Source organism: Apodemus sylvaticus, chromosome 22, assembly GCF_947179515.1.
Source record: "Apodemus sylvaticus chromosome 22, mApoSyl1.1, whole genome shotgun sequence".
Classification (NCBI taxonomy): Eukaryota; Metazoa; Chordata; class Mammalia; order Rodentia; family Muridae; genus Apodemus; species Apodemus sylvaticus.
The window spans coordinates 58991054-59008127 of record NC_067493.1 but is presented as its reverse complement, the minus strand read 5'-3'; the positions used below and the strand labels follow the sequence as shown (position 1 = coordinate 59008127).

The following is a 17074-nucleotide window of genomic DNA, read 5'->3' as shown; positions in this document are numbered from 1 at the left end:
CTGAACAACCTGGTGGAAGCGTATCTTATCCAGCACCCAGGTCAGCTCCACTAACTTTTCTCTTGTAGGGACCTGGGGCTGAAGCTCTGCCCTGAGCCCATCATCTCTCTAGTCCTGTCCTGTAGTAAAAAAATACTAAAATCCTAGTGTAGGCCTTCTTTCCCACCTTAGACCATTTATGTTCCTGGAAGAAAGACACACAGCCTCATGTAGCATAACAGCTAGGCGGCTGACTACCCTCCATGCTGTTAGAATCCAGTTTTCTATTGATAACCCCAAGTTATCACTTAATGTTCACTATGTTCCATCTGGGCTGCTGTTAATTCTAATTGGACAGCCCTCTTGGCCACATTTTCTTGGCACTGGCAGCTTAGCCCATGACAGCTCTCTATCTCCCACCTGAATGCTGTTCTTCATCCATGGTCACTTCTTCTTCCCTTTCCTCCTTGTGGTCTTCTCTTTCAAAGTCCATGAAACTTCAACCCCGCCTATGTATCTTCTGCCCAGCTATTGGCTGTCAGCATCTTTATTCCCCAATCAGAATTACCTTGGGGCAGGATCCCAGGGGCTAAGTGCAGACTCTGAATCTTAGGGGCCAGCACGTAACGTTACAGTAGACAGTAAAAGGCAATCCTCAACACTGTCCCTTGCCAGTGACTGTTGCTATGCCCTTTATGTCTAGATAAGAGTCGCAGTGAAGAAGATGTGAGAAGTATGGATGCAAGGAATAAAATCACTCAAGATATGCTGCAACCCAAAGTCAGGAGGTCGTTCTCTGATGAAGAGGGGAGTTCAGAGGACCTGCTAGAGCTGTCTGATGTTGATAGTGAATCCTCAGACATCAGGTTAGACCTGTGCCTGGCTGAAAGTGGGGCTCTAGGGATGAGAAGTATGTTAGTATTGTGCTTAACTGTACTGTGGGGGTGTTCAACTATAGGACTTCAGTAAGTCAGTTTCCTTAATGCTTTTAGCTTATTTCCTCAAATTGAAGTATGGCCAGAACTGAATGGACCCAGAGCAACAGTGAATAAGTTAAGAACCACAGATTGCCTTGATGGACTTTTCAGTTAATTAATTTTGAGACAGGGTCTCTTTATGTACCCTTTGCTGTCTTGGAACTCACTATCTAGGCCAGGCTGGTCTTGATCTCACAGTGATCCACCTTCCACAGCCTCCTGAGTGCTGGGATTAAAGGTCTGTGTCACCACTCAGAGCTTAGTTGTATCTCTCTATGTAACCTTGACTGTCCTGGACTTAATGTGTAGACCAAGCTATCCTTGAACTCACAGAGATGTGCTTACTTCTGCCTCCTGAGCAGTGAAATTAAAGGCATGCACCACCATTCCAAGACTCTTCAATGGGTTTTTAACCTCCCCAATAATAGCCTTCATTTTCATTTTTTTTTTCCAGACAGGGTTTCTCTGTATAGTCCTGGCTGTCCTGGAACTCACTCTGTAGACCAGGCTGGCCTCGAACTTAGAAATCCTCCTGCCTCTGCCTCCCAAGTGCTGGGATTAAAGGCATGTGCCACCACCGCCTGGTTAGCCTTCATTTTCTCAGGCCCCTCATTATAAGTCCTAATTCACTAGCTATAGCAGAAAATTCATATGTATTGTTTTACCCACATAAGCACATGTAATTTTTATAGTTAGAGACTGTGAGCCCTTAGTTGTAAATGAGTGTTATAATTTCTTAAGAGTAGTATCACAGGAGAGGCATAATACCCAGGCTGAGAGGAAATGGCCCTTTGAGACCTAATTTTACTTGGTGACACATTGGTTTCAGGTCTCCATTTTGGACCAAGGTCATGCATGATATTTTAAAAAAAATTTTTTTACCTACTCTGGCTTTCAGAGTAAGTTCAAAGCTAGCCTGAGAATCTTAGACTCTTGTCTTAAAACAAAACTATTTTAAAAGGTCTAGAACTGTAGTTGAGTGATGGAGTGATTGCCTAGCATGTGAGAATGTTTAGGTCAATCTAGCATATTAAGATGGGTGTGGCCACTGACACCTTTCATCATAGCTCACTGAGATCCTCTTGCCTTAGTCTTGACAGTGCTGGGATTGCAGCTATGCTCTGATTCTAACAAGGCAGAGAACTAGCAGTACTTGCAGTGTAGCTTTCTCTCATGAGCCTGGGTTTTCCTAGTCTGGGAGCCTATGAGTCCATGTCCACTAGTAGGGACTAAATGGCCCAGGGTAGAGTGTGCTGAAGCATTTGGTGTGAGGGACTGAGCAGGAAAGTGGCTGAGCACAGAACAGCTATCTTGTGTTGGATGCTATCCTCACTGTCAGATTGCTGTTCCAGGTAGTTATGGGTAGCATCATTCCTGTAGTAGGAGCTGGGCAGAAAAGTGGAGTTCACTGCCTTCTTCACACATGATGAAGTGGTGCTACTGATGAGCAAAGGCCTTGAAGGGTAGAAGCCCAACAACTGGAGCTGGGGGTAGGTGACGATGTAACAATGATGTCTGCATGTCTGGAGCCTGTTCCTTTATAATTGCAACTCTACTTCTCCTCATAGTCAGCCATACATTGTATGCAGACAGTGTCCTGAATACAGAAGGCAAGCACTGCAGTCTCTTCCTTGCCCAGTCCCAGAGAGTGAGCTGGGAGCTACACAGGCCATTGGTGGGGAAGCACCTTCAACATCTGCCAGCTTGCCAACAGGTAAAACAGTGGTATCTAACCATGAGCTCTTCCTTCCACTATGTTACATCCTTGTGATTTTTGTTCTATTTTCCTATTGTGTGATTCCTATGTAATGTCTCTCCTGCCCTCTATTCCTTTGCTTCAGCTCTCCTTTTGCCTCTCATAGCCTCTTGCTTGACATAACCAGTATTGGTAAGAAATTAGGGAAGCCAGGTAGATATGGAAGTATCTCTGAATTCAAGGCTTCTCTGGCATTTATATTGAGTTCTAGGCTAGTCAGGCCTAAACAGAGAGACCTTTCTGTCTCAGAGAGAGACAGAGAGAGATAGAAAGAGACAGAGAGAGAGGAGAGAGAGAAAAGTTATCAATTTGGTCAACATCTGTTTATTTGAGGGTCTCCCCTTTTGGACATACCTAATAATTGACAGTTCTGGCTTTTTGTGTTTGTTTGTTTGTTTGTTTGTTGTTTGATTTGGTTTTTTCGAGACAGGGTTTCTCTGTAGAGCCCTGGCTGTCCTGGAACCCACTCTGTAGACCAAGCTGGCCTCAAACTCAGAAATCCGCCTGCCTCTGCCTCCCAGAGTGCTGGGATTACAGGCGTGTGCCACCACCGCCCGACTGACAGTTCTGGTTTTAATGTTGGTCTTTCTCCAGCCTACTGCTTCAGGGAGTTTGCTTAGTGAGGTTTTCCAAAGCCAAAATGATCATTCTGTATCTGTTAACCAAATTAAGAGACTGGCTTCTTTCTAGCAGTATGCTGAATTCCCATTGGCTGTCTTCTATGTCCATAGAGTTGCCCATCAGTTGTGTATCAGATAGACACCTAGATGCACTGAAGAAAGCAAAACACAGGCTGAGGTATAGCTCACCAATAGAGGACATGCTGAGCATTTGTTTGTAAAGCACTGGGTTCCACTCCACCTTAAAAAGGAAAACAGAAAAGATGAGGGGAAGGGAAAAGAGAGCTGCCTACTTGCATGTGTCATGCTGTTCTTAGAGTTGAACTGACTGCAGGTAGCATTCCAGTGCTCCCTGCCTGGGACTGGCCACACTAGTTCTAGCTCTTCCTGTTCTTAGTACAGTCAACACTGTAATCACTGCCAAACTGAAGATAACCTTAGGAGCCCTGGCCCTTTAAATGCTATTTAGCCTAAGTGTGTTAGAAGGCCACTAACCTAGGATTGTAGTTAGGAGGCACATTATTGGCTACCCTACTCTCTTCCGGTTCTCTGGGTCACTTCTAGAACCCATAGTTGGGAAAGCAAAGCAGTGCTCAGCAACCAGAGGTAGATACTTGACCACAGTCCAGGCTAGCCTTTTTGCTTTTTTGAAATAGGGTCTTAATTTATTAACTCAGGCTAGCCTTGAACTTGATCTTCATGCCTGACTTGATGAACTACCTTAGTCCATTTACTTTTTTTTATTTTTAATTTTATTTGTATATATGTGTATATATGCATGCATGCAGTGTGTATTTTTGGTGCTGGGGATTCTCAAATGCTAGACAAATACTCACTGAGCTATAGCCAGCCTGAATTCTGTGTTTCAAATTGCAGAATATCATTGGGCCACTTAAGAAGTAGTTTGAATTCCTCCTGGGTTCCTCCTATGCCTCTAGTTATAAATGTTCTGTCTGCTGCCTTTCATCTAATATCTAGACATACTCTGACCTAATACATATGTGCTTCAGCAGCCCCAGAATACATGTGCCCTCTTCAAGGAAGCCATGCCATATGCACCTGCTGTTTCCAGCCTATGCCTGACAGGAGAGCTGAACGTGAGCAGGATGCCCGTGTCGCCCCTCAACAGTGTGAGTATGCCAGTCTCCCCGAGGTGCCCCCGTAGCAGGAGGACAGTCTGCCCCTCAACAGTGTATGTCAGCCTCCTTGAGATGCCCCTGCAACAGGAAGACATACTTGTATATCCCCATGGCCAACAGTGTGAGTATGTCGGTCTCCCTGAGGTGCGCACCCTCCCCCCCAACAGGAGGAAATTCTTGTATATCCTCCATGACTTGATTTTCAAATGAAATTGACTTTATGTAAGCGATGAAACAAAGATGATTTTTTTCCATCTGCATATAATCATAATCATCTGATCCTACATGAGCATGTTAAATTTCCCCACCAGTTAATAACACTGCCCTGTAAGAGACCGCATTTCCATGTGTGTGTGGTTCTCCTTCTGGGTTCTGAATCTATATCCATTCTCTTATCAATTCTATAGTCATCATATAATGTGTATAAATCTAATAGAGTTTATATTTCTTACCATTAAAAGAGGGCTTTGGATAGAGATGTAGCTGAGTGGTAGAAGAGTTGTTTGGATGTACAAGCTTCTAGGGTTCATTCCCAGCATCACAGAACATCAAAAACACGCATGGAGCTCTTCTTTATTTAATGGTTGTTTGAATTTATGTTTGCTTGTAATGCTTGTTTGTATCTATTACCTTTAAAAAATATTTCTCAACTTGAGAGTTCCTTGAATATTATTGATGTTAAATGAAGAAAGGCATAAACGCATGCGGCTGCATCAATAAGTCCCTACAGTACTTGAGCCACTCTTCTGGATATCAAGGGTACAATGTCTGATACAGTACAAGCTCTCCACTTCAGTGATGTAGTGTGTTCTGTGTGCTCAGAGACTGCTTTTGGGGAGATTGTTCTCCTATCCTGGACTTAGTGCAGCACATAAGAAACATTAGTTCAGCAGGGGTGTACATTCTGGGGTAGGCAGCTAACAAGTCCCAGGCATACCGGGGTTACTTCTAGGCATGTTGAGAAGAATCCATGGAAGAGTCCTGAAAATACCTTACCTTATATCTGAGAAATACAGATCAGCAAGCGGCAGCTGAGGTTATGTTCTTAAAACTTTGTTAAGAGGGCAGTCTTAAATACTTTTGACTTATTCTCTAGAGACTGCTTTTATAGATACAGACATTTACAAAATGATTACTACCTTTAAAAGATTTAGTTACTCAGTCCTGTAATAATTTCAGCTAGGGTTTATTTAGTACCATATTCAATGAAATTGCATTGTAGAGAATATTAAACATTAAAAACCTTTTCTACAAAGGCAAGCACAATAACAACTTAAAAACTATTTATGGTCGGAAGAAAAGTTCTCTGCAGACATGAATGTGTAGTTACTTCAAGTGTATCACATATTCAGATCAGGGAGACAATGAACTAGGGCTGTTTGGGTGCTGGGGTCAGAGACCAAGATGTTTTTAAGATCACAATTTTTTTATCCCTCCCAGAAGGGAGAGGCTGAATTATGTAAATTCCTCAGACCTCAAGGAGGTCCCTGAAGCTAGGGAAGACTCAAGAGTTATTATTGGCCACCTACCTCATTCCTTAACAATTAGTTTAAAGATAACACTGAGGCTAGGCGGTGGTGGCTCACGCCTGCAATCTCAGCACTTGGGAGGCAGAGGCAGGCGGATTTCTGAGTTTGAAGCCAGCTTGGTCTACAGAATGAGTTCCAGGACAGCCAGGGCTACACAGAGAAACCCTGTCTCGGAGAAAAAAAACAAAAAAAACCCAAAAAAACAAAAAAAAAGAAAAAGATAACACTGTTCTGCCAATCACATTGTGCCTAATGGTGGCTGCCCAGAGGACACTGTATAAAAGGTCCACTGTGTGGACTGCATGGGGTCATTCCCTCCTGATGTGCAGGGCGACCCCAGCATGCTGGATTAAATAAAATTCCTCTTGCTTTTTGCATCGGAAAAAAAAAAAATCACAATTTTTAAGATAACTCTGAATAATCATAATAATTTTATTTCAGATATTACTTGGCATGTTGTCTCTGCTCCCTAATTCCATGAAAACACCTCAGAAATATGTTTTCAAGAGTTGAGCTCTTGAGTCTGGTGCTAAATGACCTCAAGTATGAGAACAGCCACAGTCCTAGGTCTCAGTTGACTGACTGTCCTCTACCCACAGGTGCAGTGTGCCTGCAGCCCTTCTGCCACCTGTACTGGGGCTGCACGAGGACAGGCTGCTTTGGCTGCCTGGCCCCATTCTGTGGTAATGTCAACTCTTCAACCCTTAAATGCTTTGACATTTGTGTGTTCTCTTAGTGAATTTGGGGCAGGTGGTGAATTATGTTCAGAGAAAAGAGGCTTCTGTCACTATTATAGCACACAGGGTTTTTAGCTGGGTGAGACTGGAGATTACTTTCTGCCTCTAGTAGCATTTGAGCACTTGGGATACTAGTTAGTAGGGGTGAAATGTCTGGTTGAGTACCAGCTTGATTTTTCCATGTTTGGTGACATAAGTATATGATGATTTCAGCAATAGGATCTTACCTCAGATTGTGGAAGATAACAAGTAATATTGTTAATAACCTGTACTGTCTTGGAGTGGTCTATGGGACTGCTTTAGCTAATGAATAAAAAGGATGTAACCTATTCCTGGTACTGGAGTTTTGGTAGTATATGATGTCTAGTTGGGACATTGACTCTGTTTATTATATTTCATCATCCTTATTTTGAGACAGTCTTTCAGTGAACCCTAATGCTCACCACTTGGCTAGGACTAGTTAGGTCAGCAATCTCCAGGGATCTACTTGTCTCTTTCCTCCACCAATGCTAATGTTACGGAAATGCCCTGCTACACTTGGCTTGACTTGGCTTTGCTTTGCTTTGCTTTCCTTTTCTATATTCGTGCAGGGCATTGAAATTCAGGTCTGCATACTTGTGTGGCAGGCCAACTGAGAGCTTGTTTGCTTTTTATAATCTATGATTGGAAGAGATTTGGTTGTCGAGTCATCCTTATAAAATAGATAATATTCTTCCTTCCTCTGGCAGAGCTCAACCTGGGTGACAAGTGCTTGGACGGAGTGCTGAACAATAACAATTATGAATCGGATATCCTGAAGGTATCACCTCCATACTTGTCATGGGATCAGTGAAAACCGTGAGGCTTTCCTGTAACTTGTATGGTGTCTGTTAGTACACACATTTTCTCTTTAGCATTTTGCCTGTCAAAAACACACACTGTATTTTCTGACCAGCACAATCAGTTCCATGATTCTAGTATATTTTCCATATGCTCCAAAATAAGAAAATTCCTGTCTGTCCATCATGCTGTCAGATATAGGAATTGGTTAATGCATCTCACAGAGAGGGTTTCTAAATTCTGGCTTGCTCTGGATCGTTTTTTCTGAATATTTTTCCCCATGTTTGAGGAAGCTAGCTTAGGTCTAAAATTATAATATGTTCAGCTCTGTACCCTCTGCACTCATGCTGAGAACTTTGCTTCCCTTTGAGACCTCTCATTGACTTGAACATATCCCCAGGCACACTTAGCCAAGCACCATTACATCCTACTTTTGTGTACATTAGAACACCTTTTAGTGACCGCCTCGCCCAGTGTCAGGGAAAACAAAGGCCTAGCACTCAGCTATGCTTGTCATCCTTGGTGGGGAGGTTGGAAGGCAAGAATAGAAGGGAGAAATTTAATAATACTCAGAGATAAAAAGGAGAAATTCTCTTTGGAGTGTGCTACTGAAACCTCTAGCTTGTCTTCAAGGAGATTTAGCTTCTACCAGAAGTCATCCATAACTTATTATAGGCCAGGCAGGATCCAAGTAGACATTGGAGATTGTCCCTTCTCAAGGGCATATGTCTGCCTTTTCAGAAAATAGGGGAAGGAGGATCTGGTATGTTGTTTACAAAAAGCAGATGTTAGCAATGTAATGAGTTGAAGTATGTTGGAAGCAACTCTGTGACTAACAGACTAAGTCTGTTTTCATATCTTTCTGTCCCTTTTAATAGTATTTAATGTTAAAGCTTGCTATTTTCCTTCTCCCCTTCAGTGTCTTATCTGTCCTTGTGCTGTGAAGGCCTTTGTGGAATTTTATGAGAGAATCGTGACTCTTCTTCATGTCCAAAAGCAAAGGAGCCTCTTGACAAAGAGCTTGTGAAACCTATGAGGGAATTGACTCTAGTTTATCCACTGGCTCTGTGCAGATGCCACTCAAGGACAGCTGTGTTCTGGCTGTATCTACCTTTGGAGCCTTTTATGAAGTGTCTCCTTATTAGTTGAGTGATTCATCTAAACTGGGATTTCTTTTCACCTTTCTTCCCATCACAGAATTACCTGGCAACCAGGGGTCTGACGTGGAAAAATATGTTGACAGAGAGTCTCCTAGCTCTACAGCGGGGTGTATTTATACTGTCTGGTAAGCAATGCCCTCCAGAATGGGCATGAATTTTTAAGGGTGTCTTAGTTTCCTATAAAGTGGTAAGATCTTAGCAGGCCACACTTGGCAATATTACCTGTCTGTTTTACTATAGATTTATGTCTTTGACTCTGACCCTTCCTAAGATGATAGAGGAAGGTCTAGATACTTTATATTTACGTTTTGTTTTGACAAGAGTCCCACAGTGTAGCCTAGGCTGTCCCTGAACTCCTGATACTCCTATCTTCCTCACTAGTGCTAGGATAACTGGTGTGTGCTGCCATACCTGTCGAATCACTTAAAAAAAGAAAGATGTATTCATTTTATGCATATGAGCACAACATTGCTCTCTTCACACACACCAGAAGAGAGCGTCAGATCCCATTACAGATGGTTGGTTGTGAGCTACCATGTGGGTGCTGGGAATTGAACTCAGGACCTCTGGAAGAGCAGATGGTACTCTTAATTGCTGAGCCATCCCTCAAGCCCAGGCCTAATTATGTTTGATGTTTTAAAAACTTGGTGCACTTGAATCCTATATATCATGTTCTAGCTCCTTCTCTCCCTGTTAGGGAAGGATGGGAGCATAGCTAACTCCCAACTTTGTCACTTAACTTGTTGGTACTAAGTTGGCAATAAACTTGGGTATTGTGCTTTCTCCCAGAGGAGTATATAGTGTAGGAGCCTATAGAAATTGTAACAGATTTTTTGTTTGTTTTTGTTTTTGTTTTTTGTAAGACTTAAATGTTTATTAAAGAAATGTGAGCAATTTGCTTAAAATCCCTTCAGGTATTTCTTTTTTTGTTTTTTGTTTGTTTGTTTGTTTGTTTGAGACAGGGTTTCTCTGTGTAGCCCTGGCTGTCCTGGACCTCACTCTGTAAACCAGGCTGGCCTCGAACTCAGAAATCCGCCTGCCTCTGCCTCCCAGAGTGCTGGGATTAAAGCGTGTGCCACCACCGCCCGGCTCCATTTCAAATTTTAAATTGTAGGTAGTCAAATTTACAAGTCATTTCTTGTATGTGATTTCTATTCTGTTTTGTTTGTTTCTTTGTTTGTTTGTTTGGTTTTTCGAGACAGGGTTTCTCTGTGTAGCCCTGGTGGTCCTAGAACTTACTCTGTAGAACATGCTGGCCTTGAACTCAGAAATACGCCTGCCTTTGCCTCCCAAGTGCTGGGATTAAAAGGCGTGCGCCACCACAGCCCGGCGGTATTTCTATTCTGAACACTTGTAGGTTTAGCATCCCAAATTTGAAAATGCCCTCAACTGTATAATCAGTAGAGGGCCAAAGACGTGCTACCACAAGGAAAACTTCTTTACCACACCTGTGGTGGTGGATCTCTGTATGAAATCGCCTTCAGGAAATCTGTGTGAGATATGTAAATGATTCTGTGGTGAGAATTGGGTCCTCCTCCAGTTCTCATTACATATTCACAAATCACCAGAGATGGTCCCACACACTCTTAATTTCAGTACTGGAGAAACAGAGGCAGGTAGATCTATCTGAGTTCAATATCAGCCTGGTACTATCTCAAAAAAGATGTAGTGAAGCTGGAGAGAGGACGCAGCAATTAAGAGTACTGGCTCCTCTTACAAAGGATCCAAGTTTGGTTCCCCAAACCCACATAATGGTTTATAGCTATCCATAATTTCATTTCCATGTAGTTCAATGCCTTCTGACGTCTGCAGGTACTAAGGTACACATGTGGTGTACATACAGAGGAAACACTTATACACATAATTTATTTCAGTCCTTGGGAACATATACACAAATATGTCCAAATCTGAAAAATCAGTCTAAACCAGAATACCTCTGACCTATATGTTCTAGATAAGGAATAATTGACCATATTAAATACCTCTGACCCATGTATTTCAGATAAGGAATTATTAATTTCATTAACTTTACACAAGAGAATACTCTCTCCAATTTTAAAAGTTTTGGGGGATTTTTAAATATTTAAAAATTTTAATCCACGGGTGATTATTTTACTATTAAAAACTAAACTAGTGGAGCTGGAGAGATGGTTTAGTAGTTATGAACATTTGTTGCTCTTGAAGAGAACCAGGGTTCCCAGCACCTACATGGTGGCTCTTGACTCTCTGTCACTCTGGTTCCAGAGGATCCAGTGCTTCTTCTGATCTTTGTGGGTACTGTACACATATGATGCACAGACATTCATGTACATAAACACTGATAAAATAAAAATAAATCTTGAAAAAAATCCAGCTAAATTGGTATTTAGATTGGTTTTGGGATTATTTTTCAAATGTCTAACCTATTAGTTAGACATTAGTTAGTGTGTTAGTTTCCTACTAGTTTGAAGTGTGTCTATTTGGGTGTTAGAAAATGACATTGCTTGATAAATGGCTGTGTCCAGATATGGCTATGTTCCCCCAGATTACAGAATCACTGGAAATACTGTGCTGTGTTACTGCTGTGGCCTGCGTAGCTTCCGAGAGCTGACCTACCAGTATCGTCAGAACATTCCTGTTTCTGAGTTGCCAGGTAAAGAGCCCACAAACCATTTCTGTCTGTATTGGTGTCACTACTCAATTCTATCAGGCACTTAGTGTGGCATTATACTCCATACTTAGCTGAAGCTGTAGGCAGAAGACAGACAGGCACATAGGGTAGCTGAGGATGCATTTGCTTTTCAGACTTGGTCAAGACACATAAGGACATTATACCTATCACTGGAGCAATATCATTTCCTTTGCTTGGTTTTGAGATAAATTTGTTTTTCTTGTCTGACAATCTTGGCATGGTCAATGAAAACTGATCATAAGATGGAAGTTAGCATGAGAGCTTAGTAGAGGGCTTGCTGTGCTGGTGTGAAAACCTGACTTCAGTCCTTGTTTATGTAGGCCTTACAGGGGTCCTAGGTTCAGTTCCAAGAACCTACGTGGCAATTTACTGGCACCTTTTTCTGGCCTTCTCGTCACCAAGCACATACATAGCATTCTTAGGTATATGCAGGCAAAGCGTTAGCACACATAAAAGAAATAAACCTGTTTTAAAAACAAAGAATGCTGTCACACGCCTTTAATTCCAGTACTCGGCAGGTATAGGTAGGCAGACCTCTGAGTTAAGGCTCTCTAGGGCAAGTTTGCAGAATCAGCAGCAGCTGCCAGAAGCCAAGTGTAGCATCTCATGCTTGTAATTCCAGAACTAGGGAGACACAAACAAGCAGATCCCTAGCTTGGGCTAATTGGCAAGTCCCAGGCTAGTGAAAGGCCTTAGGTCAATCAGGGTAGATGAAGCCCAACATTGACTTCTACACAAACATTTGTACCCACACACTTGCACCTATGTAAACACACACACACACACACACACAGAGTGACAAAGAAGCTTTGTGCTCAGACAATTTCCTCATATGTCCAGTTAAATTCATTTAGCTACATGAAAGGTATATGATACATCTAATGTAGACAACGTACCTCTCTTTTCCAGTGACCGTAACATCCCGTCCTGATTGCTACTGGGGCCGTAACTGTCGCACTCAGGTGAAGGCTCACCATGCAATGTGAGTGAAGCTGGGGAACATTTGGGTCAACTGCAAGTCTTTCAGGCTCAGAGCTTGGGAAGAAAACAGTAATATAAATTATATGATTAAAAAATGCACTGATTTGGGGACTTTAGATGTACTTCTGTAGTAGAGTGAAGAGTTCTGGGGGCTTCAGTTCTCAGAATCCTACTCCATCCCCCAAAGTACACATATGTATACTAATTTAAACCCTATACTTCTATAAAATCATGCAGTATTTAAAATAGTGTTTTCAAGTAGAAATTGTGCTCTTGTTACTGGGTTTCCTAAATGGCTTCTCTGCAAGGGTCCTCCTCTTGGCTTTTATCTGTGTCCTCGTGGATGAGTCACGTGTTGCCTTGTCTGACAGCTTCCAGAGCGTGCAGGCAGATTCTAGTGCTAGCTCTCTCTGGGCCTCAGCACATGTCTCCCAAGTTACTGGCCCAATTTGTGTGATAGAATAACACCTGGATGTTTCTTCATATTGTGTGTGTTAAATTTTGTTGTAACTTAACCACTCCTTAACTCTTAGGGTTTTACTGCTGTGAACAGATGCTATAACCAAGGCAACATTTAACTGGGGCTGGCTTTTAGTCCATTATCATCAAGGCAGTAGCATAGCAGCATCCAGGTAGGCATGGTGCAAGAGGAGCTGAGAGTTCTACATCTTCATCTGAAGGCACTTAGGTGCAGAGGTGGATTTCTGTGAATTCAAGGCCAGCCAGGTCTATAAAGGGAATTCCAGAACACCCAGAACTGCACAGAGAAACTCTGTCCTGAAAAACAATACAAGCAAGCAAGCAAGCAAACAAAAGAGTTTGTGCTGCACTTGCAGAGAGGATCTGACTTAAGTTCCCAGCACTCGCACTGGTCATTAGTAGCCACCTATTCTTCTTTTGTCAGAGGTTTAAACATTGGTAATATACTGGCTGGTTTTGTGTGTCAACTTGGCAAGGCTGGAGTTATCACAGAGAAAGGAGCTTCAGGTGAGGAAATGCTTCCATGAGATCCAGCTGTAAGGCATTTTCTCAATTAGTGATCAAGAGAGGAGGGCCCTTTGTGGGTGGTGCCATCCCTAGGCTGGTAGTCCTGGGTTCTATAAGAAAGCAAGCTGAGCAAGTCAGGAAGCAAGCCTGTAAATAATATCTCTCTGTGGCCTCTGTGTCAGTTTATGCTTCCTGTCCTGCTTGAGTTCCAGTCCTGACTTCCGTTGCTGATGAACAGCAGTGTGGAAGTATAAGCTGAATAAACCCTTTCTTCCCCAACTTGCTTCTTGGTCATAATGTTTGTGCAGGGATAGAAACCCTGGCTAAGACAAGTATTCTCCTCAAGAACCCACATGCAGGTGTGCATACCTCCAAACAGACACATACATACAACTAAAAGTAATAAAAATAAATCTTAAAAAGAAGGGTGGGGGGACATTTGCTCACCTGTTCACCTTTGTTCATTGTTGTACAGATGTGAGTAGCAAAGACAGATGCTACTTTCTGCATGTAATTCCAGTGTTCTTCCTGGTCTGTGGAGAGGGGAAAGTGGCCCTGTTACCTCAGGATCTGTCTCCACCTTGCTGGGTGAAGGGCAGGCAAAGGCACACACTAAGAAGGCACAGCTCTTGTCCTATGATAAATTGTCATAGTGTTTTTATTTTAAAATTTAGAAAGAGAAAAAGAAGAAATACTTAGTGGAGCTGGAGAGATGGCACCGTGGTTAAAAGCACTTGTCGTCCTTCCAGACAACTTAGTTTGGTTCCCAGCACCCATGTCAAAAAGCACACAACCATCTATAATTCCATCTCCAGGGGATTTGATTTCTTCTTCTGGCCACCTTGGTCACCTCTACACACATGGCATATACAGATACTTTAAATATACATAAATTTAAAATTAAAAAAAATACACAATCTTTTAAGCATAAAAATTGTTGAATGGCCTCACATGACTCACATGTTCTTATGTGGCAATCACAGTGAGCAGTTTCACAGTTCGAATAGTCTTTAATGTTCTCTCTCTCTCTCTGCAGGAAATTCAATCACATCTGTGAGCAAACGAGGTTCAAGAACTGAATATTGGAGGAGACACATGGCACATTTAGAGAGCACAGGAGGCAATGATACTGTGTTTGTAAAATGTCCTGTGCAAACACTTTAAGGGCATCTTTACGGCTTTCCCCAAGTGGTACTGGGGTTTCTGGTCAGGCACTCCGGTGGCTCCTCCCTCTGTGGAGCTTTACCTTCAGTGGCACACACACCACAGTCCCCAGTAACCTGGGAGGCCTGCTGACTACACCAGCCCTCTGGTCAGCGCAAGAGGATCAGTAGACTGAGACCTCCCTCCCACTGGACAGCTTTCCCTCCCTGTGTGGTGAGGCCGTGACAGTGCAGGTTTGTACTTTTGTATCTTTTCTACCTTGTACCTTGACTATAGTTAATATGGAAAAGTTCATGGGAAAAGCTGTCAGATATGTCAGAAGCATTCTCTGGAAGGAAAGGAAGCATACGTTTACAGTCTCCGAGGATATATAGGATATTCTTCTGTCTGGAAAGACACGGCCTTTTGTATATTTTTTATTTTAATAAGTTTGGTGCTTATCTTCTAATAAGACTTAAATATTGAATACTGTAGCACAAATACTATAATTTATAATTTATAATTTACAAATTGACTAAAATTAGGAATAGTCTGATATTTGGAAGAATGAGCACATGTTTCTGTTTATTTAAAAAAATTATCAAATGTCCAAAACTGCTAATCTGGGGAGGATGTCTTGAATATCCAGGTCCTTGACACAGGTCTGGCCAATGCCTCTTGTCCAGCAGGCCAAGCCCTTAACCTCTGCCCGTAATCCTCCAGTCCCTGAGAGCAACTCCCTGCTGAAACCCCAGATGGCTCCAGACTTGATAGGGTCTTTGCCTTCCAAGCCCTGATCTGGTACATTAGGTTTGCCATGTCATCTGGAAGAATACTTGAAATTTTCTTTTTAGGTTTTTAAAAACTTTTTTATCTTTTATTGAAATCACCTGTTATATTTGTTTGCAACTGGTAACTTTTCGCTTCTCAGGAATACAATTTTCAACTGTTGTCTTGCTCTTGATATAGACTGAGAGGCAGTAAGCTGTGTTTGTGGGAGATGGTTCTCTTTTTTTGATTCTAATAAATGAGCTGTGTTTGTTTCTCTTCTTGAGTTGTATTCATGTGTGAGGTGCCACATGCTCCATGCTAACGCAGACACTACTAAATTCTTCACTACACTAATTGTTCACTACTCTTAATATTTACTTTATTATTGCCTGCTAGTCAATCTGGTGGCTTCACCAGCAGATAATGTCAAGAGATGAGCAGACAGGATGTCTGAGCTCAAAATACGAGCGTCTCTGAACATGGCACAAGACAGTATGTTTATCTTCAGACCTGGGCAGTGTTAGTGCGTTAACTGCACCTTAAGCTCTGGTGCTTGATATTTCATTCCTGGCCCCTGTAAGCAGGTTTACAGAATCCTATTCCAAAGGGAAACACCGGGGGTATTGGCACCAGGGCATCAAGCTCTTTAGGAATCACTTAATCCTTAGTTCTTTAAGAAAACATAATGTCTAAGAATCACTTCAGAGAGGCTGAAGGGAGCTTTGGGCCTTGGTAAGCATTGAGCTGCTTATAGAGGCAGGTTTGTGGGACTCAGGCAGTGTCTTTATGACCATCTGAACTTCCTTTCTCTAGATCCTATATTAGTTACTTTTCTTGTTGGCATGTGAAATAAGGAACGGCTTATTTTGGTTCCGAGTCTGGAAGCATAGTCTGTTGTACTGGTAGAAGCATGTTGATGGGCATGTGAAGCAGCTTGTCACACTGAATCTGCAGTCAGAGAGCAGAGAGCAGCGAAAGCTGGTGCTCAGTCTTCTTTGTATTCTGTTCATCTTGAGGACCCAGCTCATGGGCTGGTGCAACCTACACTCAGGGTTGTTCTCCTCAGTTAAACCTTTCTGAAAACAACCTCAAAGACACACCCAGAGAAGTGTTTCCTAGGTGACCTCAAATTCAGTTGATAATAAAGTTGAACCACTCCACCCCAAAACAAAACAAAACAAAACAAAAAAAAAAAAAACAATAATCTGGAGTTGTCTTGCTGCCTGTTATCACCTGTAGGGTATGCAGGTTTCCTCACAGAAATGACACAGGCTGTTTTCTCTGTAGTTCTTGACCTAGCCTTGGTACACACCCAGAGTGGGGCCTGCAGATGCCCACTGAGTCTCTTGTTTCCTGGTGCAACAAGAGGCACTCCAAATTCCTTGTTAACTCTGTCTGAATTTGTGAACTTCCTTAGGCCAGACTCCCAATTACAACTGAAAAAAAAAATGGCTTAAAGGAGCCCCTACTTCCAATTACAAAAAGCTGATTAAATCTTTAGGCTTACTCATCTTGATTACCTTATACTGTAGGTAAGAGGTGGTATAGTGGTCAGACCCAGGATTCCAGCTGGCTTCCCTACCCTGGAACTGGTGTTTGCCTCAGAGACATAGCAAACTCAGAGATTTAGCTGGGAGTTCAAAGTAGGTTTCTGCTAACTGAGGGGACTCTGGTGAGAGCTTACCCTGCATTGGCCTGGCAGCCTGAGAGAAAGCGATAGAGAGCCAGGATGGCCTTACATAGCTAAAGTGAGGCCTGGGTAACAGACCTAGAAACTTGCCACCAGAAGCTCAGAAGTAGGAAAC

The 17074-nt window shown here is 42.4% G+C and overlaps 1 protein-coding gene across 4 annotated transcripts in view; it reads left to right on the top strand.

Moving 5' to 3' along the window:
• The window catches only part of Chfr (checkpoint with forkhead and ring finger domains), a 32655-nt gene extending 17108 nt beyond the window's left edge, over positions 1-15547 (top strand). For 3 of the 4 annotated variants that reach the window (XM_052168000.1, XM_052168002.1, XM_052168003.1), the window contains 10 exons: positions 1-40; positions 683-845; positions 2525-2670; positions 4343-4462; positions 6600-6683; positions 7466-7536; positions 8754-8841; positions 11241-11348; positions 12297-12369; positions 14392-15547. The exon at positions 1-40 is cut by the window's left edge and continues 115 nt beyond it. In XM_052168000.1, coding sequence (XP_052023960.1) covers positions 1-40; positions 683-845; positions 2525-2670; positions 4343-4462; positions 6600-6683; positions 7466-7536; positions 8754-8841; positions 11241-11348; positions 12297-12369; positions 14392-14434 — 936 coding nt within the window. In that variant the 3' untranslated portion in view covers positions 14435-15547. The remainder of the gene's footprint in view (positions 41-682; positions 846-2524; positions 2671-4342; positions 4463-6599; positions 6684-7465; positions 7537-8753; positions 8842-11240; positions 11349-12296; positions 12370-14391) is intronic. The other variant, XM_052168001.1, reaches the window with a different exon arrangement.
• The last annotated feature ends 1527 nt before the right edge of the window (positions 15548-17074 follow it).